Source organism: Triticum urartu, chromosome 2A (genome assembly GCF_056163025.1).
Source record: "Triticum urartu cultivar PI428250 chromosome 2A, HENAU_Tu73, whole genome shotgun sequence".
Lineage (NCBI taxonomy): Eukaryota > Viridiplantae > Streptophyta > Magnoliopsida > Poales > Poaceae > Triticum > Triticum urartu.
Window position 1 is genome coordinate 356,468,486 of NC_141874.1, and position 27,969 is coordinate 356,496,454.

Genomic DNA, 27,969 nt, shown 5'->3' on the forward strand with positions numbered 1-27,969 from the left:
CAAGCAAGGATCTACACTACATATGCATTGGAATCAATGAAACGGGTAGTATATGTGGACTGAACTGCAGAATGCCAGAATAAGATGGGGGTAGCTAGTCCTATCGAAGACTACGCTTCTGGTAACCTTCATCTTGCAGTAGAAGAAGAGAGTAGATGGTAAGTTCACCAAGTATCATCGCATAGCATAATCCTACCCGGTGATCCTCCCCTCGTCGCCCTGTGAGAGAGCGATCACCGAGTTCTATCTGGCACTTGGAAGGGTGTGTTCTATTTAGTATCTGGTTCTAGTTTCCATAAGGTCAAGGTACCACTCCGGGTCGTCCTTTTACCGAGGGACACGGCTATTCGAATAGACAAACTTCACTGCAGGGGTGCGCCACATTTCCCAACACGCTCGATCCCCTTTGTCCGGACACACTTTTCTGGGTCATGCCCGGCCTCGGAAGATCAACACGTCGCAGCCCTACGTAGGCACAATAGAGAGGTGAACACGCCGGTCTAAATCCTATGGCGCAGGGGTCTGGGCCCATCGCCCATTGCACACCTGCACGTTGCGTACGCGGCCGGCGAGTAGACCTAGCCTCCCTTATACAGGCGTTCTAGTCCAACACGGCGCGCGCCGCTTAGTCGCTGACAACACGAATGCTTTGGTTGATACCACGACGTCGAGTGCCCATAACTGTTCCCACGTAGTTGGTTAGAGCGTATAGGCCAGTGGGCAAACTCAGATCAAATACCTAGATCTCGTTAAGCGTTTTATTTTGAAATATCCACGGACACCGACCAGGGCCAGGCCCACCTCTCTCCTAGGTGGTCTCAACCTACCCTGTCGCTCCGCCACAAAGATCCACCCAGAGGGCCGTCGGGACAAACGTCCTTTAGACCCAATCCATGAATCACTCGCGGGTACTCTACGAGTCGACCCGACTTTACGGACCACAAGTATCATATAATATGTATATAAGTATATGCACGTGATCACCTCCCGAGTGATCACGGCCCGATATTATAGCATGGTAGACAAACAATAATGCAGGGCCACTGATGATAAACTAACATCCTATACTAAGCATTTAGGATTGCAGGTAAGGTATCAATAACTGTAGGAACAATGACAGGCTATGCAACAAAATAGGATTATCGGAAAGCAGTAACATGCTACACTACTCTAATGCAAGCAGTAGAGAGAACAATAGGCGATATCGGGTTGATCAAGGGGGGGGGGCTTGATACGGAGCATCCTACGGACATCACCATGTCAAGAGACCATTTGGCAAGTCACACGTGCGACATCTACTTCACATACACAAAGGTGAATCATCTCCTTTACACATGCTCACTTGATCCTCTCGAGGATGGTATTACTTGACACTCCTTCCGTGTGCATGTGTAGGTATTGTCGGAACATCACGGGTGTCGAGGAGGAGTGCGAGGGCAAGTGTATGTCTACACCATCTGCGAGGGAAGCGTGGAAGAGAAGACGGAAGAAAGGAGGAGAAGAAGAAGACGGCGGCTGCTGAAGACTAGCGGGACATTCGGACGCAGAGCCGGATCATCCGGGCCCAGCCGGATCATCTGGACCGACCCCCGAATCATCCAGGTAATCCATACACTGGGAAGAATCTGCTTGGCGAAGCCGGATCATCCGGACGAGGACCCAGATCATTCGGACGACGCCCGGATCATCCGGACCCTCATCCTGATCATCTGGCCTTGCCTGCGTGCATGCCTCCGGGCCGAGGCCCATGTACCTGTTTCGCCCCCTCACTTACCCTTTTGCCCACTAGACTATAAATAGACCTCCTCCACCTCCTTTCTAGGGTTAGCAAAGGTTTAGCTCATGTTTGTGTGAGAGCTTTACTCATCCACTTGGTTACCTTCTCCACGGAGATTCGAGCCTCCACCGGAGAAGATCCTCCAAGCGGATTCAAGACCCCCTCTTGGGCGGCCCCCTTCAAGACCTCCTCATGGAGATGAACCTTACCTTGTATCTTTCCCTTTGTTGTTCATGTACCTTGTGGATCTTGTGTGTTTGATTGTCTAGTGGATGTGTGATTGGACTTGTTCTTGAGTGTTTCCCTTTGTGATTTCTCTCCTTTCTTCCCCGTGTTCTTCGTGTTCTTCGCGGGATCCGCTCCATTCGTGAAAGATCGGCCCCTAGGGTTCCTACCCTACATCATCTTGGATCAGAGCAAGGTTGATCATGAATTTGGAGCCCCCACACCTCTTTTTCTAGCCTTCTTTTGCTTGATTTCGTCCTAAATTCGAAAATCCCCACCAAAAATAGCCCCAAATTTTTTTGTGATTTGTTGGTTTGATGATGTTTTGTTGATTTTTATCCTTGGATTTGCTTGGTTTCGAGTGGATCTAGCATCTCCCCAAGTTTCCCCACCTTCCATCCACGAAATCTCATCAATTTTGACCCCGAAACCATCCAATTTCCGCCCAAAAATTCATCCCCGAGAGAAAATCCCGAGCAGTTTGACCTGCCTGGATCATCCGGAAGTGCTCCGGGATCATCCGGATCCACCAGGATCAGCTGGACCTACTCCCGGATGTCCGGCTAACCCTGAAACTGACACGGCAAATTTTTGTTTTGGCCATATCTAATTCATCCGAACTCCGTTTTTGACATTCTTTAGCTCGTTTTGAAGCTCTTGACATCCCCCTTCCCACAAAAATACCACCAACATAATTTGACTCCATCAAATTTTCTGAAATTTGGCAAGTTTGCCTAGGCCCTCCACCATATCATCCGCATTACCACCACCGACTTCCGCAACCTAACCCATTTCGATCCCCATTGTATATGTGGTTGTTTGAGTTGTGACTTGAGTCTCCTAAGGTGTTTCGGCTACTTGGGGACGGTTGCTTCTTCATCGACCACCACCACCACTTCCGCATAACCTTGCCCACCATACACTTCCGCCACCTCAACTTAACCCAATTTTGTTTGTGTTGTGAGTTGTGTCTTCTAAGGTGTTTAGGCTACTTAGGGACCGTGCTTTCAACTCCGACACCGTGTATAGTCCACCACCATAACCTCCACTTCCGAATTGCCTACCCCAAAACCCATCATTGCATTTCCGCAAACACCACCGCATTCCGCTACCACCATTTGACTTTTGTCCTTGAGATTTTGAGTTGTGGTTTTTCCGTTTCCTAAGGTGTTTCGGCTACTTAGGGACAAGTCTCCATCATCTTGGTATCTCCATCAAGATCACCGCCACTCATCATCATCGCGGACGGTAACCTCCATATCATCTTGGTATCGTGGTACCCCTCCATTGTATATTCCCTTGCAATTGCATTGTTAACCCCTAGCCCATTTTGCTTTACTTGCCTATCGAGACTAGCCATTTGAGTATTGCCGACAATGTTACTTGTGCACAGTAGTGATCTACACCATACATTGCATACATACCATATCATATTGGTATCATATCATCTTGTGAGCCTCAAGTTTATTCCCGCATATACACAAATACTATCTTGGTTTGTGCATTTCGCAAAGTGGACATACAAAAAAAAAGAATAAGCTTTTAAGCAAAAGAGAAAGAGCAAAGAGCTTGTAAGCAAGTGCCATAGCATCGTACCACATTGCATAAGATTGTCATATCCGATCATCTTGGATCAAACACCGGGAACCATACATAATAGCATACTTGGGATAGAAAGTTGATATATCTTTGCATCTTATAGGTTGTGCACAAGTGTCGTATCCGCCTATTGAGCAATCGTGCTAGCGTCTATCTTGAGTTGTGCGACACGAGTGTTTTCCATGGATTCCACATTTTGTGCTCATCCTTGGTTGCATGACCCCATTTATCTATCTGTGTGTGTGTTTCCGTGTGCCACATATTGCTATTGGTCTACTTGTTACACTTGCGAATTTGTAAATCTCTTTCAACATTATTGACTCTTGCTAACATTTTGCATTAAATATTTGTGCCACTATCCTCACCGAGCTACTCCATAAGCTTTAGTTTGTAGGTGTGAGTGAACAAGTCCAATACCAATTCCACTATTCTTTCATCTCACATTGTGTGAAACGAGATACATCCTCAACTTTGGGAAAAGGTAACTTGGTATTATTCATCTCATTTCCTACTCACCTCTACTCGAGTCTTGTGATGGATAGGCAAGGTATTTCATCTTCGGTCTACAACAACAACGATGAGTTCGATGCCACGAACAACTCCAACGACGCCAAGATGCAATCTCAAATGGAGGAGATCAAAGCCCTGATCAAGTCCTACAAGCAATCTTCCTCATCTTCGAGAAGACGTTCAAGTACACATGCTTCCAAGCTACCATCTCCGGCAAGGTTTCATCGGCATCGACACCATCACCACCACGAACGTGAAGGTCAAGAGCTCAACACCAACAATCGCTCAACGACTTCACCATCTCCCTTGGCATCTTCGCCAAGCGACTTCAAGGCATCTTCGCCTATGGACATATGTCATCTTCGCCCACAAGCACTTCAAGAGAAGCTCCCCAAGCTCAAGTCCACGACTTCCATGAGCTACTACGACCTCGACATCGACCATGAGATTCCTTTCTATGGGACTCTAGAACCCGAGGAGTATCTCGAGTGGGAGCGTTTGATGGACGACTACCTCAAGCTACATCAAGTTCCTCCCGAAGATCAAGTGAATTGCGCCACAAGAAACTTCCACGACTACGCATCAACATGGTGGCTTCACACACCTTCGGAGACCTACGACATGACTTGGCCCAAGACGAAGTGAGCTATGCGGTGAGAGTTCGTGCCTCCAACCTACATGGAACAACTTCTACACCAATTAGAGAACACCACCCAAGGATCCAAGTCCATTGACGCATACTTCAAGGAGATGAAGATTGCCTTGCGACGAGCCAGCGTGGACGACCCCATTTCGATGAAGTTCCACTTCATGATGGGATTGCACAATGACATCTCCAAGACGATCTTCCTCGAGAACTACAAGTCCCTCGACGACAACTACGATGGTGCTCTCAAGGAGGAACAAGAACTCATGAAGGCCAAAGCTGCTCCACCCCAAGCTCACTTCGCGACGACCAAGCTCCATGAGAACGAGCATGAGGCTAGTACCACCATGATGTCCAAGCCCGATGAGCTCCAAGACGATGCGCCCAAGTTCGACTTCACCGCGTTACCTCTTTGTGGCATTCATGTTGCCGAGTCCTCCATGACTCTTTTTCAAGACGGTGCGGCGACGAGTTCAACTACGGAGACCTTCAATGACCAAGCTTTGGAGGCGAGCGTGACGGTGGCGAGCAAGGATTATGCTTCCATCTTAGGAGGCGAGAATGATGATGTGCCATCTTCGGCTTTCATCCACGCCGACAACGATGAGATGGTTGAGGATGGGATTTTCCCTTTGACCACGGCGACGTATGATGACTTGAGTGACTTGTGCCACCATATTCAGAGTGAGAGTGACTTCACCACTAGCCCCATATATGTGTTTCCACAATTCACATGTGAGGAGAGCCACAACCCCCACCACTTGAGTGAGATGAGTGACTCCACCATATGTGAGTTTGAGTGCACCTATTTTGAGGGAGTGAGTGAACCACCACATAGAGAGAGTGGGATAGTTGATAGGTCATGTGAGGCCACTTTCAACACTAACGACTTGACCTCTACCTCTATTGTGTCTGCTCATTTGGTGATAGGTCCCATATATGATGATGCGCCGATTCGCGACGACTACGTCCTACCTTTGGACAAGACGATGTCCATGGTGGAATATGATGCACCCCCACATGGTTCCATCACAATGATGATCTTGACCACCATTCGGTCTAACCCACCTCACCTACACCACATGAGTGGAATGAGAATGGTAACATAGGTGACGGTGATGCTCTAGTCCCACTAGTGGACATTCTTTACAATGATTGCTTGCATGATGATGATCCACCTAGTACCATGATTCATGCTAACGCGACTTCCTCATGTGATGATTTCTTGCCCATTTATGATGAGTATGATGATTGCCATGTGGAGTCTATTAGGTGTGATGCCATGTTGCATAGGATTTCTTGTGATAATTCTCTCGGTCACATCATGTTTGCCAATCCGCTTGACTTGTCATATGCTATGCATGAGATCAATCATATGTCATATTTGCAATCTCTTCATAGTGACTATGCATATGCCATTAAGATTAACCCAATTTGCACTTATGGCATAGATGACAAGCCTATGGTTATTGGCATTTGTTTCTCTTGTGATGATATTGACAAGCTACCTTTGCATCATTTATCTCATATGCCATGCCATAACCATCTTGCTTCGGATATGCATTGTTTTGGGTGTTGCCCATTTTCTCCATATGATGTTTCAAATATTGCACATGAGGAGACCCCCATAGTTTCCTCATACATTTTAGGAGATTGTGATCACTTCCACCCATTGCATGATCCTCATAATTGTGTGCACAATATGCTCCCCATGAATAAACATGCTATTGATGTGCCATATAATTGTATGCTCAATTTGCATCCCCATCGTGTCATGCACAATAACTATTCTTTCATGATGGATGACATGTTCTTATACCATGCATCAAATTTCTTTGAGAAATGCTTATCTTGTGCTAACTCACACGTGCACATACACATCATGATGGATGATGTGTACATTTACCACACACACAATTTATTTCGTTTGTGTATTTGTTGTGTAGGTACCCATGCTTACTTGTCAACCTCACAAGCCCATGAGTTGACAAAACGAGCTCTAGAGAGCAATGGTGACTTGGGATCCCATGGATTGTCTTTCCCACCACTCTCTTTGCGCAACGACTTCGCGCATTTCTTCTACATGGCCCTCACTTGGCTATGGGTTATTGTCCATTACACATTCTAAACCCATATTGCCATGTTCACTTTGCATGATATGCACATTACTATGCCTTTGCCATGCATTTGTGACCCATGCTTCGCATTACACATGATGATTGATTCTCATACTTGTATGTGTAATGTTCCATTTGTGACCCATGCCTATGATGATACTATGATCTTGCTTTGTGTTCATTCTTGCGATATGTCATGTGCATTTCCTATGCCTATTATTTGCTCACATGACATGATTGCCATGATTTCCTCTAGTATGTTGCATCTTCGCACTACTACTTTGCACGACTTGATTACTATGCTTGCCTATGTTGCATCACCAATGATTCATACTTGCTCCTTTCATGCGGTTGATGACAACCATTTACATGCTTTGCACATGATTGTTATTGCATCTTGTCATATATCTCCATGTGTTGCCACTCTCATGTTAAACGATTTGCCATGTATTGAGTGCAACAATGATTCTACTCTTGCTCATGAGTTTGCCCCCATAGCATTCTCGCATATATTTGGAGCTTTTGACATATTTCTTGTGAACCATGCTTGTCTTCCCTCCTTGCACCATATACCTAGTGCCATGCATATTGCCATTGTTGCATCATATTATTCATGCACTTGTGCTTCTAATGGTTATGTGCAAGAGAAGAGAACCATCATGATGGATGATGTGTTTATCTACCATGCGCATACGTTCTTTGTTTTGTTTTGTGCATGTGTAGGATACTTGGACTTTGTGTCGACTTCCACTTCCCGTGAGTTGACCATTCGAGCTCTGGAGAGCGAACCACCTTTGATCATGACGCTTCTAAATCGCACTTGCTTGTGCTTTGGCATTGTGAAGGACGCACAAGGACATGCTCTCAAGGTGATATCCTTCTCTTTCGAGAACCCCCAAACCATGAGCATGGATATTATGGATCATACTACTTGTGTTGCTTTCGCCATGAGACTTGTTCATCTTGGACTACTTGATTGCGCACATGTTAGAGATCTTGCTTGCCATTTCAACATTTCCATGCCTCACGATATATATGCCTTGTGTGTTGCATCCAATTCTTGGATTACTTGCTCCTCTCACATGTTTGGTTGCAACAATGTCACTTCTTCACATATGCCATGTCCCATTGCTTGTCACATGATTGACTTGATTACCTCACACATGATGAACCATTGCTCTTTCTATTGTGTTGAGTGCCATACTATCTTCACTACACCCTATGCACATTATGCTTGGATTGTCTTACACTTGACTCATGTGTTTAGACACTTCATTTTATTAGGTGTGGTGACTACTTCCTTTGCCTACCATAGACCATTTGTCGATTGTTTTTTGCATGATTGCTATGACCTTGAGGTAGATGCTTGTTCAATTGTCAAACATATTTGCATCTCTACCTCCCATTTGCATACTTGTTTCCATGAAGTCCTTCTTTGTGCTCAATTTATGTGCTTACATGCCATGTCACAATCCTTTGTCACACCATATGCTATGCTCGATGACGACACTTGTTGTGTGAATCACCTCTTGAATGCTTGGTTTTGCACTAATTCTAACCACATTTGTTTTTCCAATTGTTTGTTGTCTTTGCTCCTTTTGAAGGAATCCCAAGACGGTGCGACATTGGAGAGTGCCCATTTCGAGCTTAAATATGACGAGAACTTGGTGATCTCTTTCCCATGGTGATTTGGATTTCGATCCGAGGTCGGATCTTTCCCAAGGGGGAGGGGATGATGCAGAGCATCCTACAGACATCACCATGTCAAGAGACCATTTGGCAAGTGACACGTGCGACATCTACTTCACATACACAAAGGTGAGTCATCTCCTTTACACGTGCTCACTTGACCCTCTCGAGGATGGTATACTCCTTGACACTCCTTCCGTGTGCATGCATAGGTATTGTCGGAACATCACGGATGTCGAGGAGGAGGCGAGCGCAAGTGTATGGCTACACCATCCGCGAGGGAAGCATGGAAGAGAAGACGGAAGAAAGGATAAGAAGAAGAAGACGGCGGCTGCTGAAGACTAGCCGGACATCCGGACGCAGAGCCGGATCATCCGGGCCCAGCCGGATCATCCAGACCGACCCCCGGATCATCCGGGTAATCCATACACCGGGACGGCCGAACCTTGCAGAATCTGCTCAGCGAAGCCGGATCATCCGAACGACGCCCGGATCATCCGGATCATCCGGTCTTGCGTGCGTGCATGCCTCCGGGCCGAGGCCCATGTACCTGTTTCGCCCCCTCACTTACCCTTTCGCCCACTAGACTATAAATAGACCTCCTCCACCTCCTTTCTAGGGTTAGCAAAGGTTTAGCTCATGTTTGTGTGAGAGCTTTGCTCATCCACTTGGTTACCTTCTCCACGGAGATTCGAGCCTCCACCGGAGAAGATCCTCCAAGCGGATTCAAGACCCCCTCTTGGGCGGCCCCCTTCAAGACCTCCTCAAGGATATGAACCTTACCTTGTATCTTTCCCTTTGTTGTTCATGTACCTTGTGGATCTTGTGTGTTTGATTGTCTAGTGGATGTGTGATTGGACTTGTTCTTGAGTGTTTCCCCTTGTGATTTCTCTCCATTCTTCCCCGTGTTCTTCTTGTTCTTCGCGGGATCCGCTCCTTTCGTGAAAGATCGGCCCCTAGGGTTCCTACCCTACATCAAGGCTTGCCTGGTTGCTCTGGCAGGAAGTACGTGTCGTCAACACCGTAGTCGAACTGGGGGTCGCCGGCAGTCTCGGGGTCTACCGGAAAGAAGTAACGGAGGGGGAACATAATAAATAATAGAGCAATCAAAGTATCACAAAGCGATACACGTCAATACGTTGTGCTAGGGTGACCTAACGCATAGATAGGTGATACCGGCAAAGGGGAAAAACATCCAGGTAAGTGTTCCCGACGTTTCGCGTTTTCAGACGGACGGACCGAAGGGGGAAAGTTGCGGGTTTGCTTTGCTAGGGATGTGTGGCGGACGAACGGGCTGTGTATTCGGATTCGCCTCGTCGTTGTGAGCAACTTTCATGTATAAAGTATTTTCATCTGACTTATGGTTTATTTTATATGAATTTCAAAGTTTTATTGCATTTACTGAATTTATTAACAAATTGGAAATAATAGCAAAATGCTAGATGCACCCATTGGGTACACAGCCAGAGAGACTGACTGGTGGGCCTGGTCAACTGTCAACAGAACATGGTGGGGTCCCGCATGTCATATGCTATACCTATAAACAAATAAATAAAACAAATCTAATTAATAGGGGACCAAACATCATCTGTTGTTAGACTAATTTAGCACTAAACTAACCAAGCTCTAATAAATAAGGGTCATCCTAATTGCACAGCTAGTCTTATGGGTGTGCACACAAATGCACACATAGCACATGACCATGCTTGGACGGGGCAAGCTCTCTGCTAGTCATGGGTTTCTTCGGTACCTTATAAGCCAGTTCAGTTTTGTCAGTTATTTGTTTAGCAAACAAATTTGTAGATACGCGCTAGGAAGATCAGCAAACTAGCAACGCTATAAGAGGGTCTGAGCAAAGCGGTAACATAGCCAAACAATGGTTTGCTAGGAAAGGTGGGTTAGAGGCTTGACATGGCAATTTCGGAGGCATGATATAGCAAGTGGTAGGTATCACGACATAGCAATAGAGCGAGCAACTAGCAAGCAAAGATAGAAGTGATTTCGAGGGTATGGTCATCTTGCCTGAGATCCCGCAAGGAAGAAGAACGAGTCCATGAAAAATACAAACGGACGTAGTCGAATGAATCCTCACAAAAGCGACGTTATCGGAACTAACCCGAAGAAGCAAAACCGGAAAGAAGCAAACAACATTGTAAACAACCATCACATAAACATGGCATGATACACAACCCAGTATGATGCCTGTCCGGTTTAAATATGCATGGCATGGCAAAGAGAATCAAACAAAACTACAAGTTAAGTGGAGACCAACATGCAACTCTTTGCATATTGATGGAACACCACATCAATTATTTAGTTCACTCCCGATTAGGTACTCAACAATATTAAATGTTGGTTAACATGGCAAGAGGTGAAGCTTAAGAAAACTATACCATATAAACAATTTAAATGGGGCCGGATATAACAAACAACAAATCCGGTGAATCCCCATATGCATTTAGCAAATTAATGCAAAAAACAATTTAAACACTTGATGTTGTTATCATGATGTGGATGACATTTGCAAGTTTTATGCAATTTTATTAAAAGTTGACATGAGCATGATGAGAGCATTTGTCACCGTGGTAGAAAGAAAGGGGTGCCACGGCGACGAAACGGAAATGATGCCGCGACAACAATCCGGTTCCGGTAACTCGATTGAGATACCGATGCAAAAGAAGATGTGACGGGAGCCTGTCATGCGATGAACGGTGGGGTGCTCCCAGATACCAGATTCCCACATGTCGACGGCAAGGCAACGAGGAACTCGCAAAGAACAACTCGGACACGGTGCATGCATGATCATCTTATACATCACATCACAAGCATTCATTCTCGGACGGTCATCTCGGGGTTATGGTAGTGGAAGTAGTGGTTCACGAGTCGAAGAGGAAATGGGCGTTCATGTTCGGGAAGCTGTAGAGGCCCGGGTCTTCGGCAACGGTCGTCGTACACGCTCAGAGTTCGTCGGTAGAGGTTCTCACATGCTCCAGGTTCGTAGGTAGAGGCTCTCGCGATCTCGGCGACGGTAGTGGTACCCGTTCTCGTAGACGTTTGGGGTCGTGGGTAGTTGAGCACAGTCGTTGTTGGACTTGACGGATCCGATGCCTCCGGGCGTAGTGGTACATGTTCGTTTTTGGAGAGTTACTTGGCGTACTTCATCTCGCGGTGTAGTCGAACTTGGCGTATCCGAGGGCTCCGGGCGTCGTGCTACTTGGGGTCTTCGGACTCATCGGTCTTCTCAACTCGACGGGGTACTTGCGTTTTACAGTTCCATATCCAAGGTCGACATGTAGCCGTTCACGGGTTGTAGGGGAACTTGATGCATCTGAGTTATTCAGGTTTATAGTTGTACTTGGCGTTCGGAGTCCGGATCTTGTGGGTGGTGTACTTGGTGCTTGCGGTTCCGATCCGGGGGTGCATGCGTCCACGGTAACACTGCATGGTGCAAAGAGGCGATGACTTGGGCGGTTCTGAACAAGGAATCAGGCAACTTGTGTAGGAGCTCGATGGGATGGACGAGCTTGGCTCGTACAGTGCATAAGGGGACGCTCAGGAGGAGAGCAAGCTGCGGGCGTGACAGGGACGAGGCGGATCTGGGCAACAGACACGACGGCGCTGAGAACCGGGCGGACGCCAGCAGGTCCGGGCGGCGTCAGCAGCAGAGTTGGTCGGAGAGAGCGGCTCGGGAAGGAGTTGTCAGCACGAGGAGGAGGCTAGCGGAGAACAGCAAGGTGGAGACACAGGAAGGCAGGGCCACGGGCATCCATGGCGGCCGTGAGACACAAGGGTGCAGCAGCGCGGTGCTGGAGCATGGGCTTGCCGGGCGGCGCGGTAGTAGAACAAGGCAAGGTCGAAGGAGCAGGAGGGAGCATGCAGGCAAACTTGATGATGAGAGGCCATGGTCGCGAGCACGCGAGGAAGAGAAGAAGGAGGCGAGCGCGAGGTGACTGATGGAGGTGGCTCGGGGCAGCTTCGCGGCGAGGAGATCCATGGATCGGGATGAGGGGTGCAGTGCTACTCTCTCCCTGTCTCTCTCTAAAGGCGCACGCACATGAGGGAGGAAGGGATTGATGGGGGAGAGAGGTTTCGGGCGCGGACGCTGTGGGGATCGATAGGAGGCGGCGGCAGAGGAAAGGGTCGAGGGAGAGAGGAGAGATGCGCTAGGGTTATAGCAGGGGTAGGTGGGCTTGCGGGGATGGGCCGACTTGGCCGACTTGGCTGGGGAAGGTTGGGCCGGTGAGAGGCCCAGTTCGGCTGGACTCTCCTCTCCCTCTCTCTAATTTTCTTTAACAGAATAGCACTAGAGATAAAGAAAAGGAAGAGGGGGGTTAGGGAAAGGAATTTGGGCAGATGTTTATTTTCCCGGACTCGCAAAAATGCGCTGGTTCCAAGAAAAATAGAAAAAAGGCATGATTGAAAGAGGTAAATTCAAACTCATTTGAATTTAATTCAAATGGGTTTGAACTAGGACTTGGTTAAAGGAAGGTCCAAAAATGTTCGGACTTTTGGTGGAGCACTGGAATAAGATGAACGAATATATGGCAAGGTTGGAGTCCAAGAATTAAGAGAACAAAGGCATTGGGATAATTTTCAAGTGTGTTAGAATATTTATTATAGCTCCCTAATATATTGGGAGCATATGTTCTAAAGATAAATCACCATTGTGAATATCCCTTGTTTTAAATAGATCAAAAGATCTATGCGATTTATTTAGTTGAGTTGAGATGCAAAGATTAATGACATGATGGCATGATGACATGATGCAATGATGAATGCAACAAACCAACAACTCACATGACAAAACTCGGAAAACATGGAAGGCATCTGAAGCTCCGGTCTTGGGGCGTCACAACACTCCACCACTACAAGAGGATCTTGTCCCGAGATCTAGGATGGCACCGGAGATAAACGGAAGAGGAAGAGGTAAAACAAAGTTGCTTCTTTGACAAACGAGTGAGACCAAAGAACCTTGCGAGGTTCAACAAATTGAAAGGAAGAAAACAATGAAGATAAACGAAGTTGAAAACACTTCGTTAGGAAAGAGGGACAAGGAACATTACTAGAACCTTGTAGGTTGAAAGACATAAGAATAGGGTTGCAATGGACAAGACGTACATGCAAACACTCCGGTAAAAATGAGATGAAGAAGGAATAAAATTGATACAATTTGGGCAGCACTCCGACTGAAAATGGAAGGAATTGAACATGAACTTGACAAGATGAGATGATACTTGAAGAGATGAACAACACACTGCCTCCAGAACTATCGAAAAAATGGCACAAGGTGTAAGAAAGCTTTCAGATGCCACTCCGGTTGAGAAGGGAGGCAAAACTTGACAGAAAGGGAAGAACTTGAATGTAGGACATGACACTCCGGTTGAATGGATAGGCAAAGGAAAGAGCATGACCTTTGACAAAAATGGGATGATGGGTGAAGAGAGCAACATCACCATGCCTCCGGAACAAGTGAATGGAAAACTAGATGGTTGGAAAGAAAAGAACGGAGAAGAAGAATGACAACTCTCGCAAATAAAATTGAAAGAGCATGCTGACGAAGAAAAGTTGAACGGAGTTGTTGGATTATCAACAACGAAATCATAAGCTTGATGTGGGCTAATGGAAGACATCTCAAAATTATGAGGTGACAACCTGCCACTCACGGGAAAAAGATTTGATTGAGAGCTAGAAAAGATAGAAAGCTTCTCCCACCGAGGTGATAAGAGAACTTGCATCATAGGTAATCATCACAAGGAGCAACATTCCCAATGGAAGGCTTTAGGTGAAATCTATACCAAGATAACTCCAAGGAAGAAAGTGATGGGTTGAAAGACCTCATTCCTGACAACTTGCAAATCGTGAAACTCAAAAGAAATTGTCAAGAATGGCATATCACCATCCCAAAAGATAAGGTAGAAAGAATTGCACTTTGGAAGGCAAGATGAAGAATTCTTGAACTCCTCTGAAAAGAATCTCGATGAACACTTCGAGAAGGAATTAAATCCTTTATGAACCATCATGTAGAGCCTCCATGAAGAAATCCGGTAACGAAAGGATGATCAAACGAAAGGAAAGAGAAGATGATGCGGAGCATCCCAAGGTCATCCCCATGGACCTACCATCGTCTCATCAAGTGCCTAGTGGACCCATGACTCGATCACGTGCAAGAGCTCTTGAAACCGAGGTGACATCTCTCCTCTTACAATTCCACTTCGATGCACATGAAGCATGGCTACTACCTCATATGGACACTTTGTGCATACTCAGGTACCATGGAGAAGCTAAGGAGCAAGGACAAGAAGAAGAGGAAGATGGACGAGAAGACGGAGAAGAAGGAGGGCTGAAGGAAAAGTCCCAGCCACCGGACGACCGACCGGGACCGGACGTCCAGCGCCTGAAGCATCAGCCGAGCCCCAGCGAGCGGACGTTCGGTCCAAACCGGACGACCGGTGCCCCGACATCCGAAGCAAACGAGCGGATGACCGGTCCGGACTGGATGACCGGCACACCTGCACCCGAAGCAAAGTCAGCGGAAGTCCGACGTTTCCGAACGTCCGGCACCCCCATCACAGAGCAGAACTAGCGGACGTCCGGAGGACACCGGACGACCGGCCGCTCCTGAGACTCCGGACGTCCGGTCACCAGCGGGCGTCCGGTACCTGGTTGCGTCCAGATTCAGGCCTGAGGCCCATGTACCCCTACTTTCGCACCAATTTGCACTTAGACTATAAATAGACCTCTCCCACCTCCTTTCTAGGGTTAGCAAATGTTTAGCTCAGATTTGTGAGAGAGCTTTGCTCATCCACTTGGTTACCTTCTCCTCGGACATTCGAGCCTCCACCGGATAAGATCCCCCAAGTGGATTCAAGACCTCCTTGTGGAGAAGAACATCAAGACCCCCTCTTGGGCAGCCCCATCAAGACCTCCTCACGGAGAAGAACCAGTTACCGTGTATCGTCCCTAGTTGTTCGTGGATTCGTGTATCGTTCTATGTACTCGAGGATATAGCCCACGTGTGACTTATTCGTGTCGGTTTAGTGATTTCCTCTTGTGTTTTCCTTCCATTCTTCCCCGTGTTCTTCGTGTTTTCCCCGGGATCCGCTCCTTTCTTGAAAGATCGGGCGATTAGGGTCTCTACCCTACATCATCTTGGTATCAGAGCCACGTTGATCATGATTTCGGAGCCCCTCTTCTTTTTCTAGCTTGATTTTATTGTTTTTCGTCCTAATCCGAAAATCCCCACAAAAATAGCCCCAAAAGTTTTTCTTGTGTTTTGTGAGTTTTGATGATGTTTTGTTGGTTTTGATCCGTGAATTTGTTGTGTTGCAAGTGGATCTAGCCTTCCCCCACCATCTCCACCTCGAAATCCATCCAAAATCCACGAAACCCTAGCAATTTCGCGTTGACCCTGACCCACCGGACGACCGCAACTTACCGGATGTCCGGCGACCCAGGAACCACCGGACGTCCGACCATTACCGGACGACCGGAACCTCTTCACCGAGCTGAAATTAGCGGATTTCCGACCCTCCCGGACGTCCGGCGACCGGACACCCGTCCATTTCCGGACGACCGCTACTCTGAAAATGATTTCGCTCAAATTTTGTTTCGGCTTCCACCACATCATCCGCTACACCACCACCGACTTCCGCAAACATTGCCAATATCCCAACCCATACCACCACTTACCCGCTACCTACTCCGACGATTTTCTCGCACTTGGGTTTGAGAATTTGAGTTGCGGTACCATATCCTTTTGTGTTTCGGCTATCTAGGTACGGTTCGACATTGACATCGTCGCCGCTCATCTTTGCCACGGACGCGTCATCAACAACGACCACCTCGACTATGACTTGGTATTCGTGCCACCATTTTGACACCATACCAGAAGCAAGACCGGTAACTTCATCTTGGTATTGGACATATCACTCTTGCCATTGCATTGATAGCCATCATAGCCTTACTCCTTTGCATTGCTTACCCATCAAGAGTAGCCATTGAGTATTGCCGGCAACGAGACTTGTGCACATTAGTGATCATACTTCCCATAGCATACATACATACATCATTGTTGCCTATATTGGTATCATCTCTTGTGTCACAAAGTTGTCATCGCATACTCACTTGCTATCTTGGTTCGTCAAGCATTGCATGAGAAAAGAGCTCGAACATCAAAGAGCCAACCAAGCTTTTAAGCAAAGAGGAAAGATAAGCAAAGAGCTTTTAAGCAAGAACCATAGCATCATACAACATTAAGATTGTCATACTCGATCATCTTGGATCATATCATAGCAACACCTTGCATAAAACATATTTGGGATAGAAGTCGTTGCACTTTTGCTAAGTAGGTCGTGCACAAGTTCTTGTATCCGCCTATCGTGCAATCGTGCTAGCGTCTCTCTAGTGTTGTGCAACAAGAGCATTTTTGTGGATTCCACATTTTGGCTCACCCTTGGTTGCACAACCCCACTTATCTATTTGCGCGTGTGTTTCCGTGTACCGTATATGCTTGGTCTACTTGTTACACTTCATCTTGCGAATCTTTTCCAACATTATTGAATCTTACTTAAATTCACATTAAAAATTGTGCCACCATCCTAACCAAGATCCACCATAAGCTTTTACTTGTGTAGGTGTGAGCAACCGATGAGAATTCGTACCAATTGGGCAATTTCCTTGTCCTACATTGGAGTGATCATCGATTCACTTTCAACTTCGGTCAAGGTACATTTGGTATTCGTTCTTCTCTTTCTACCACTCACATTCGTCTTGGAATGATGGATAGGCCAAGTACTTCTACCAACCCACTCTTCATGGAGCAAGACGACGACATGAACTCCTTCGTCACCAAGAGTCACCTCTTTGGTGCACAACGTGCTTTGCATCAAGAGCAACAAGCTATGAGTGAATGCATCGACAACCTTGCCGCCGACTTGCGACTTTTCGAGCAACGTACTAGGGACTACTTCGACTTCAAGAAGGAGCCATTCAAGTCGCCATTCCGACTATACCCTCTCCGGCTCAAGTACACCGACATCGAACACTCTTCGTCGAGCCGCGCACACTGACCGTCAAGCAAACCTCAATCCACTTCGAGACACCGACTCTCAAGAGCGCCGACGACGTCAAGCCAAAGAAGCCTTTGCGCTAGCTCGAGAACGACAACAACAATGCCAACATGAAGTGGAAGAACGCGTGCGTCTACACCAAAATGCACAAGATGCCGAGGCTCAACGTCAAGAACAACAACTCCGTGACGCTCAAGCACTTGAGGCGCAACAAGCTCTACGTGATGCGAGTCGAGCCGTTGCCGACAGAGGCCGACAAGCCCGTGACGAAGAGGAAGCACTTCACGAAGAAATTTACGAACGACGATTTCAAGCTCGCATGCATCGTCTAATTGCTCCTCGAGCTCGACGCGCTCCTCCACAAGCTTGCCAAGACCATCAAGTTCATCAAGAGCATGAAGACAATGGGAATCCTCCGCAATAAGAGCAACACGAGGTTGACAACCCTCCGCGTCAAGAACACCACAAGTTGAACAATCATCTACAACATGGGCGTCATCATCCCCGACCCCAACACAATGAAGAACAACGCTACGGCAAGCTCAAGTTCGCCATGCCCAAGTTCAACGGAAGCAACGATCCCAAAGAATAACTTTCATGGGCATTCAAAGTTGACAAGATCTTCCGTTTGCACAATTATGAAGAAGAGAAAAACATCGCGATGGCATCCCTTAAGTTCCAAGACTATGTCCTCATTTGGTGGGAACAAATCATAGAGCGCCGCGAGGCAAGAGGTGAACCACCCATCACTACTTGGGAACAAATGAAGGATGTCATGAGAGCACGCTTCGTACCTACCTACTACAACTGCGACCTCTTCAAGAAACTCCAACAACTCAAGCAAGGAACCAAGAGCGTTGAAGAATACTACAAGGAGATGGAGATTGCAATGATAAGAGCCAATGTGACGGAAGATGATGAGCAAACAATGGAAAGTTTCTTGAATGGACTCAATCATCCTATCAAGAAGATCGCTGACTTCCAACCATACTCAAATCTCATCGAGCTCGTGCACCAAGCAACCAAAGCGGAACGCCAAGTGCAAGATGATTTCAAGTATGCCAAGTTCTCATCCAAGTCCTGCGGTTTCTCCAATAACCAAGCTTCAATGACTCCAACACCGACTACAAGACCGTCTACTTCCAACATCGACAAGTCGACTTCCAAGAAAGCTTTGCCAACTACAATCAGTCCTAATACGAGCAACTTCAAGCTGAGAGCTTCATCATCATCAACCCCTACCGATGAGACCGTCAAGTCGAGTTCCCTCAAGTGTTTCACTTGCGGCGGCCGAGGCCACAAGTCCTATGAGTGCACCAACAAGCGCACCATGATCTTCAACGACGATGGCACTTATGATTCCATGAGTGAAGGAGAAATGGAAGCCCTTGAGCAAGTTGCCATGCACCGCCAAGTGAACAATGAAGAAGAACAAGTCTTTTGTGATGAAGACTCATGTCCCGCACTTGTTGTCTCCAAAGTCTTGACTCTACAACATCACCAAGAAGAAGACCAACGATGCCACATATTCCACACCAAGGCCGGCATCAATGGACGATCCGTCAAGGTCATCATCGATGGAGGGAGTTGTCACAATCTCGCAAGTGAAGAACTTTGCTCCAAGCTCCAATTGCCCAAGACGAAGCATACACATCCATACAAAGTGCAATGGCTTCATGACTCTGGTACCATCCAAGTCGAGCACCGAGTGCAAGTCTCCTTCAAGATCGGCGCCTACGAAGACACCTTGGAGTGCGACGTCATCCCAATGACCATTTGTCATATTCTCCTTGGACGGCCATGGCAATTTGATAGAGGAGTCATCCACAATGGGCGTACAAACCACTATAGCTTCAAGATGCAAGGAAAGGAGTTTGTGTTACGACCTATGTCTCCAAGCCAAGTGATCGCCGATAAGCAAGCCACCCATCGTGGAGAGAATGGTGAGAGAGTGAGCCACCAAAAAGAGAGTGAGCGCCACAAGCCCAAATTGAGTGCCTCCACGATGAGCCAAAACAAGAACCTAGTTCTATTTGCCACCAAACGTGAGATGAGAGAAGTGTGTGAGAACCCATCTAGTGTCCTACACTACGTCCTCGTGTACAAGGACAATGCACCACAAACTAACACTTCTCACACTCTTCCTCTAGCGTTGTCTTCTCTTTTGCAGGAATTTCAAGATGTTTTCCCCGATGAGCTACCTCCGGGACTACCTCCACTACGAGGCATTGAGCACCGCATCGACCTCATCAATGGAGCACCACTTCCGAACAAAGCTCCATACCGCGTCAACCCCGATGAAACCAAAGAAATTCAAAGGCAAGTAAAGCATCTCATAAACCATGGTAATGTGCGTGAAAGCTTGAGCCCTTGTGTCGTACCGGTCATTCTTGTGCCAAAACGTGATGGTAGCTTTCGCATGTGCTCCGATTGTAGACCTATCAATGTTATCACCGTTCGCTACAGGTACCCCATTCCACGCCAAGATGATATGCTAGATGAGCTTAGTGGTGCCACTATATTTTCCAAAATTGATCTTAAGAGTGGTTACTATCAAATCCGCATACAAGAGGGCGATGAATGGAAAACCGCCTTCAAAACCAAGTTTGGTTTGTATGAGTGGTTAGTCATGCCTATGGGTCTCTCGGAAGCACCGGGCACTTTTATGCGCCTTATGAATCATGCCTTTCGCCCTTACATTGGTATATTTGTTGTGGTTTACTTCGATGACATTCTTGTGTTTAGCAAATCTATAAAAGAGCATGTCACCCATGTCCGCACCGTTTTGCAAACCCTTAGGAAAGAGCGTCTCTATGCTAATATGGAGAAATGCCTTTTTGGTGTTGATAAGCTTGTTTTCTTGGGTTTTGTGGTTTCTTCTACGGGTGTTCATGTAGATGAGTCCAAGATCAATGCTATTAAGACTTGGCCGCAACCAACTAACTTGCATCAAGTGCATAGTTTCCTTGGTCTTGCGGGTTTCTATCGCCGCTTTGTGAAGGACTTTAGCACTATTTCTTCACCTTTACATGCTTTGAGCAAGAAGAATGCGCCTTTTGTTTGGGAACCATCCCAAGATACCGCATTCAATGAGCTTAAGAATTTTCTTACTCATGCTCCAGTGCTTGCTTTACCCAACTTCGACAAGCCTTTTGAGATTCATTGCGATGCTAGCGGTAATGGCATAGGAGGTGTGTTAACACAAGAGAAGCGCCCCATAGTGATGTAGGGTAGAAACCCTATAGCCCGATCTTTCACGGAAGGAGCGGATCCCGCGAAGAACATGAAGAACACGAGGAGGGAAATGAGGGAAAATTCACGAGGGGAACACAAGAGAACACTCAAACCAACAAGAATGATCACACATGCGCTAGATCCATGAACACAAAGGGAGATGCAAGATCTAAAGTCAACAACGGACGATACAAAGGGTAGCCGGTTCTTCTTCGTGAGGAGGTCTTGAATCCACAAGGGGATCTTCTCCGCAAGGAGGTCTTGAATCCAAGGTGGATCTTCTCCGAAGAGGGGCCGCGGTCTCTCTCAAGGAGTAGATCCAATATGGATGAGCGTAGCTCTATCTCTCAAATGAGCTATCACAATGCTAACCCTAACTAGGAGGAGGTGGAGGAGTATATATAGTCTAGGCGAAGTGGCTTCGGCCCAACACACGGGCGGGCACACAGGCGTCGGACGTCCGACAGGTACCGGACGTCCGGTGGCTCGCGAGGGTCCGGTCATCCGGTTCATGTCGGACGTCCGGCGTTTTGGCTCTGGACAGGTGGTGTCGGACATCCGGTCGACGTCGGTCATCCGGGCGCTTGAGAGTGTCGGACGTCCGGTGTCTGGCGGTCGTCCGGGCGCTGGGAGTCGTCGGACGTCCGGTGGCTCCGGTCGTCCGTAGATTCGGCTCGGGTCCTTAGGGGCCGGACGTCCGGGCTGGGCCGGTCGTCCGGTGGCTGTAGCTTCGCGTAGCTTCTTCTCTTGGTCCTTGTACTTGGCGTCCTCGCTAGCTGTTCCGTTGGATGTGGTGACTTCGTGGCTTTCCTCCAAGTACCTGATCATGCATAGAACACACTTTGGAGGTAGTAGCCATATCTCACATGTAGAAAGTGATGGTTCGGAGAGGAGCGAGTTCACCCTGTGTCCAATGGCGTATGTTCGAGGTCTCGTCATATGTCCACTTGGGGTTTGGAGAGTAGTCGGAGTGTACATGGGGATGAACGTGGGATGCTCCATATCATCTCCCCTCCCTTGGGAAAGATCCGACCTCGGATCGTGATCCTCATCACCATGGAAACGGTTGTCGTAGACGGACTTGTAGTTGGACGAAGTTGAAGACATGGCGCAATCCAAGTAGTCCCAGGTGTCGCCGGAGTGATAGACATGCAAAAAGAGCGAACACAAGCAACACTTGGAAATACAGTGGTTAGCGCACACAAAGTGTCCATCATGTAAGAATGAGTCCGTGCAACAAGATTGATCATGACAAGGTGCATGAAGCTTATCCAAAAGATATGGAAATGTATGCACAACATTCATGGTAGCAAAAGCAAGAATATGATGAATGCAACCACGGTGCAAAATGATGTCATAGTGAGACGGTTTATCAATAGCATTAATATGGCAATGGATGCTCAAGATGAGTATGTGATCATGCAATTGATGGTAGGCAATAAGATCATGATGTATGAATATGCCATCAAGGTATATCACAACAAATTTGCTAATGAAATGCACAAGCTCATATATCATGGATGGCATGGGAATACAAGATGCAACAAGGAAATCATGATGTGAGTCAATCCATGCATAAGATGCAAATTTGTCATGTGTATGATATGTCCATCGAGCATGACATGTGTGAACACAATCAACAAATATGGAGGTGTTGGTATACCAATGGTCGATGTCGTGGCATCAGTGGAGGTTCGAAGGTGCATCCAATAAATCCGAGCGCTCCTCAATTTGAAGGTCCATGGGTTCCATCTCCAATGTCGGTCCTCCATCTAATAGATGTAACATGTAGACAAGAAGAAGGAAACAACAATGAAAGAGTGACCCATCCAATATGCATATTTGAGGATGGCTCAAAGGGAGGGAGTTCACCTTTAGGAGATTCTCGCAAATGTTGGTGTTGCACATCGTGTATGCCTTCACATGACCAAATTGTGTCATGACGGTATCGTCTTGTGAATCCTTCAACATGAAAGAACATGACAAACACTTGGAAAAACAAATGAGGTTAGCGAAAAACCTATCATTCGTGCGGTAAAATACCCAACAAGTGGATGCATCATGCTTATCATAAGAAAGGACAAGGGAGCATTTCATAGTACGGAGGCATATGATGTGAGAACAACCAAATAGAATAGGCGCAAGCAAGCAAGCATGCATCACAAGTAAGGTGTCCAAGTCTCCAAGATCAATAAGCATAATTGGAGGCAAGCAACAATGAACAAGATGTATCAAGTGAGAGGCACGAGCATATATGTCATTAACCCAAGAAAGCGAGTAAGAGTTGAACATGGGTGATGTGACAAAGCAAGAAATCATGGTGATCAATTCAAGCAAGCTAGTAGTGCGAAGATGCAACATACGAGAAGAAATCATGGCAAGCATGTCATGGGTGCAAATAGTGTGCATGAATAATTCACATGACATAGCACAAGCATGAAAGCAAGATATGAGCAAAATAGCATCAATAGCATGGGGCACATGATAAACATGGCAAGAGCAACAAGGATCTCCATCAAGCATGCAAATACACATAGAAGTAGCATAATGGTGAATCATGGGTAGATGCAAGCAAGGGTCACAATGGCATGGCAAAGGCATAGGAGCAAGCATAGCATGCAAAGTGAACACGGTAAAATGAGCATAAGGTGACAAATGGTAAATATCCCATAGCCGTGTGAGAGACAAGTAAAAGAGATGCATGTAGTCTTTGCGCAAAAGGAATGGTGGGAATGATAGTCCACGGGATCCCAAGTCATCGTTGCTCTCAAGAGCTCGTTTCGTCAACTCTTGTGATTGAGAGGTTGACGAGTATACGTGAGTACCTACACAAAGCAAAGACAAAGGTAAAATTGTGTGTGCGTGGTAGATGTACACATCATCCATCATGGTGTGCACGTGTGTGTGTTTGTTAGCACAAAATAGCCAATGCTCAAATAAATGAGATGCGCAATATAGAAACATGTCATCCATCATGAGAGGTTTGTTATGATGTATGTCATAATGGAGACTCAAAGGATGTAATGCATCATGAGAAATATCTAGAGCATTGTTATTCATGGAATGAATATGGTGTACACTATCATGGGAATCATGCAAAGTATGAAATGCATCAAGATCTCCTAATATGTATGAGGAAACTATGGGGGTCTCCTCATGAGCATGAGTAGCAACATCACATGGAGAATATTGACAACATCCAAAACAATGCATATTTGGACCAATGTGATGATGGCATGGTATAGTAGGTGAATTGCGCAAATCATGTAAAGGAAGCATGGCAATATCATCACAAGAGAAGCAAAAGCCAATGACCATCATCTCGTCATCTATGCCATAAGTGCAAATGGGATGTATTTTAATGGGGCATGCATAATTACTATGTTGAGATTGAAATGAGGCTATATGGGAGATCTCACTCATAGCATATGACAAGTTCAATGGATTGTCAAACATGAAGTGACCAATAGAATTTTCACAAGATATCCTATGAAGCATAGCATCACAACTAGGCAACTCAACATGCTCATCATCATATTCATCATAAATAGGTAAGTCAAGGCATAAAGAAGTCTCACTAGCGTGAAGCATGGTAATAGGTAGGTCAACATCATGGGAGCAACCGATGTCAAGATAGTCCACTAGTGGGACAAGAGAAGTACCATCACCTATGTTACCTTTGGAGCGTCGCTTATGTGTTGTAGGTGAGGTGTTGAAGATCGTCTCGTTGTCATCTTCATCTTGATGGAACCATGTGGGGGGTGCATCATCGTCCACCATCGCCATCGTCATCTCCATTGGAGGTATGGACTCGTCGAGGATAGGCGTGTCGTCATGTAGGAGACCTAGCACCATAGAAGAAAACACACTAGGAGTAGAGGTTAAGTCGTTAGAAATCAAAGTGGCCTCACATGTCGTGTCAACTACCTCACTCACTAAGTGTTGTGGCTCACTCACTCCCGGTATGATGCTCTCACTCATATGGTTGGTGGAGTCAATCAAATGGCTCTCAACCGCACATAGGATGTCACTACTAGGGAAAAGCCTATACACAGAATCTTACCAGCAGTGCGCTTTAAAATCAGGCGCTGCTGCTAAGTAGCAGTAGCGCGGGTTTTTAACCCTCGCTACTACTAAGTTGATAGCAGTAGCGCTGGTTTTTTACCCTCGCTACTACTAAGCGGTCTCTACCGTGCCCCCCGGGACATGCCATAGTAGTAGCGCGGGTTTTTAACCCTCGCTACTACTAAGTTGATAGCAGTAGTGCTGGTTTTTACCCCTCGCTACTACTAAGCGATCTCTACCGTGCCCCTGGGCCATGCCATAGTAGTAGCGAGGGTTATAAACCCGCGCTACTACTAAGTTTTTACCCCTCGCTACTACTAAGAGGTCTCAACCGTGCCCCTCCGGGACATGCCATAGTAGTAGCGAGGGGCAAAATCCCTCGCTACTACTAAAGGTCCCATTTTGAAACTCTACCCCCCCCCCTGTGGATCGCCTTTTTGGTTTTGTAAAAAGCAAAAGAAAATGATAAAAACTTCAGAAATTAAAATCCTTCAAGATGTAGTTATGTTACTACATCTACTAGTTAGGAAAATTTAAAAACTTAAATTTGGACATGTTTTGCAAAAAGTGTAGGGAAAATGTAAAACGGCTATAACTTTTGCATACGATGTTACAAAAAAACGTATAATATATCAAAATGTTTCAAAAATTAAAATCCTTCGAGATGTAGTTATGTTACTACATCTACTAGTTAGGAAAATTTAAAAACTTAAATTTGGACATGTTTTGCAAAAAGTGTAGGGAAAATGTAAAACGGCTATGACTTTTGCATATGATGTTAGAAAAAAAACATATAATATATCAAAATGTTCAGCACGAAAATCCGCATATGATGGGGACCGCCTATGGCCTGTTTGCAAATTTTTAGAATCCTCAAATTCTAAAAGGAAAAAAAGTTATGCTCAAATTTCAGTTTTTTTAATTTTGGTCAAATCTGGTCAAACTGTGGTCAAACTACTTATTCAAGAAGTATTAGTGTTACTAAATAATTATTCAAGAATATTAGTGTTACTAAATAATTATTTCAGTTTTTTGGAATTTTGGTCAAATCTTGTCAAACTGTGGTCAAACTTTGGTCAAAATGTGGTCAAACTCCTTATTCAAGAAATATTAGTGTTACTAAATAATTATTGTTTTTTAGAACAATAGTTTTAAACTCAAACAGCGAAATGTGTGACTTCATGCTCAAGCTAAACTCCCGAGGGTTAATAGGATTGACATCTTACTATTGTCAGGAAAACAACAAGTGCAGACTTGGAATCGAGGGAGAATAGAACCCGGAAGTTAAGCGTGCTCAGGCTGGAGTAGTGAGAGGATGGGTGACCGTCCGGGAAGTTAGATGATTTGGAATGATGAGGGGTGATTAGAGATTAAATTGAGCAGCGATGAGGGTGATTAGAGATTAGAGGTTAAAATAATTCAGAAATTTGAAAATTCGCGCAAAAAATTCGAAAAAAAATCCGTGGGTTAGTAGTAGCGCGGGTTTTTACCCACGCTACTACTAACGGACGTAGTAGTAGCGCGGGTGGCACCCGCACTGCTGCTATACGTTAGCTGTAGCGCCTTATTAGTAGCGCCGGCCCCCGCGCTGCTAATAGGCCCAAACCCGCGCTGCTGCTAGGCTTTTCCCTAGTAGTGTGTGTGGCATGCTCTCAAGTGTGGGGCTAGTGGTGGTCACACTCATCCTCTCATAGGAAATGCTCTCAATGTCACAAATGGTGGAGTCACTCATATCACTCATGGTGGGGTGGCTCTCCTCACATGGGAATTGGGGCATCTCTTTATATGTGGGTGTCGGAGAGATGTTGGTGCAAATGTCTCCATGTTCAACTCCTATCGCCGCCTTGGTTGAAGGGATAGTCCCATGCTCAACCTTCTTGTCACCGTCTTGTTGTTGGAGGCCCATATGATGTGGCACCTCGTAGCTCGTCTCCATGACCGAAGGGAATTTCCCATGCTCGGCCATCTTCCTTGGGGGGCTTCCGAAGATGGAAGTGTCGCCCTCGCTCGTAGGTAGTCGCCTTGGACTTGATGAAGTCGATGTAGGCGTACACGTGGGAAGTAGGCGAAGAGGCCGTACGTCCAAAGGCGAAGATGCCTTGAGAACACTTGGCGAATATGCCGAAGTGGTTGATGTAGCCGCAGCGCCGTCTTTGTGGTGGTCATCTCGCGGTCTTCTTTTGTGCTCATGAAGCTTCGACTTGGCATGAGGTAGTGCTTGTTGGGACTTGTGCATTTGCGCTTGTTGAGAATCTTCATGATGATGGTGTCATTGTCGCACTTGAGCTCGTAGTAGATGTCGTGCGTCGTCGTTGTGCACATGATGCTTGGAGGTGACTTGCCCTTCATGACGATGTGGATTATGAACGTGATGATGGTCTCCATGGAGATGTGGACGACTTGCGCTTGCATAGCTTGGGAGCTCCGAAGACTTGTGGCTTGAACATCGTCGCCTTGAAGATGACGAAGGGGAAGAAGACTTGATCAAGGTTCTAATCTCCTCCATCCTTGCATCTTGCTCCTCTTTATGTGCGGAAAGCTTCTTGTCGATGTAGTCCCTTTTCCTTGCTTCAGAGTGACGAATGTCGATGGAGATGTTCTCGATGCGCTCTCGCAATCTTGATTGTGCGCCTTGCATTTGTCGTTGTAGATCGAAGATTGACGCTTTGGTGATGTAGTTGTTCACACCGTCATCGTTGTCGAAGACCGGAGATGAAATGCCTTGCCTATCCATCACAAGATTCGAGCCAATATGAGTGGAGAAAGAGAAGAACGAATACCAAATGTACCTTGACCGAAGTTGAAAGTGGGTCAATGATCACTCCAATGTGGACAAGGAAATAGCACAATTGGTACCAATTCTTGTCGGTTTCTCACACCTACACAAGTAAGGCTTATGGTGGAGCTTGGTGAGGATAGTGGCACAAAAATTTGATGTAAAATGTTAGCAAGAGTCAATAATGTTGAAAGAGATTCACAAATTCGGAAGTGTAACAAGTAGACCAATAGCAATATGTGGCACACGGAAACACACACACG

At 46.3% G+C, this 27,969-nt stretch overlaps 2 protein-coding genes across 2 annotated transcripts; one reads left to right on the plus strand and one right to left on the minus strand.

Moving 5' to 3' along the window:
- The first annotated feature begins 7,455 nt into the window (after positions 1 to 7,455).
- Positions 7,456 to 12,513, plus strand: LOC147985097 (uncharacterized). Its single transcript, XM_087541403.1, has 2 exons — positions 7,456 to 8,414; positions 12,066 to 12,513. Exons 1-2 carry the CDS (start codon positions 7,456 to 7,458, stop codon positions 12,511 to 12,513), a joined length of 1,407 nt encoding a protein of 468 aa, XP_087397529.1.
- A 2,452-nt stretch (positions 12,514 to 14,965) lies between these two features.
- On the minus strand, positions 14,966 to 27,166 carry LOC147985098 (uncharacterized). The gene is made up of 4 exons (XM_087541404.1): positions 26,572 to 27,166; positions 24,336 to 24,893; positions 21,732 to 21,773; positions 14,966 to 15,072 (listed from the first exon to the last, which is right to left on the minus strand). Exons 1-4 carry the CDS (start codon positions 27,164 to 27,166, stop codon positions 14,966 to 14,968), a joined length of 1,302 nt encoding a protein of 433 aa, XP_087397530.1.
- Between the last annotated feature and the right edge of the window lie 803 nt (positions 27,167 to 27,969).

What these genes read in the sequence shown, in the direction of transcription:
- LOC147985097 (XM_087541403.1), top strand. Translation starts at nt 7,456, where the DNA reads ATGCATATTGCCATTGTTGCATCATATTATTCATGCACTTGTGCTTCT. An exon ending in AATCACCTCTTGAATGCTTG is followed by an intron (nt 8,415 to 12,065) that starts GTTTTGCACTAA and finishes CAACTTGTGTAG; the next exon opens with GAGCTCGATGGGATGGACGA.
- LOC147985098 (XM_087541404.1), bottom strand. Translation starts at nt 27,166, where the DNA reads ATGCACAAGTCCCAACAAGCACTACCTCATGCCAAGTCGAAGCTTCAT. An exon ending in CACACTTGAGAGCATGCCAC is followed by an intron (nt 24,894 to 26,571) that starts ACACACTACTAG and finishes TCCCTAGTAGTG; the next exon opens with ACATCCTATGTGCGGTTGAG. An exon ending in CGAACCATCACTTTCTACAT is followed by an intron (nt 15,073 to 21,731) that starts GTGAGATATGGC and finishes CTTCGGGTGCAG; the next exon opens with GTGTGCCGGTCATCCAGTCC.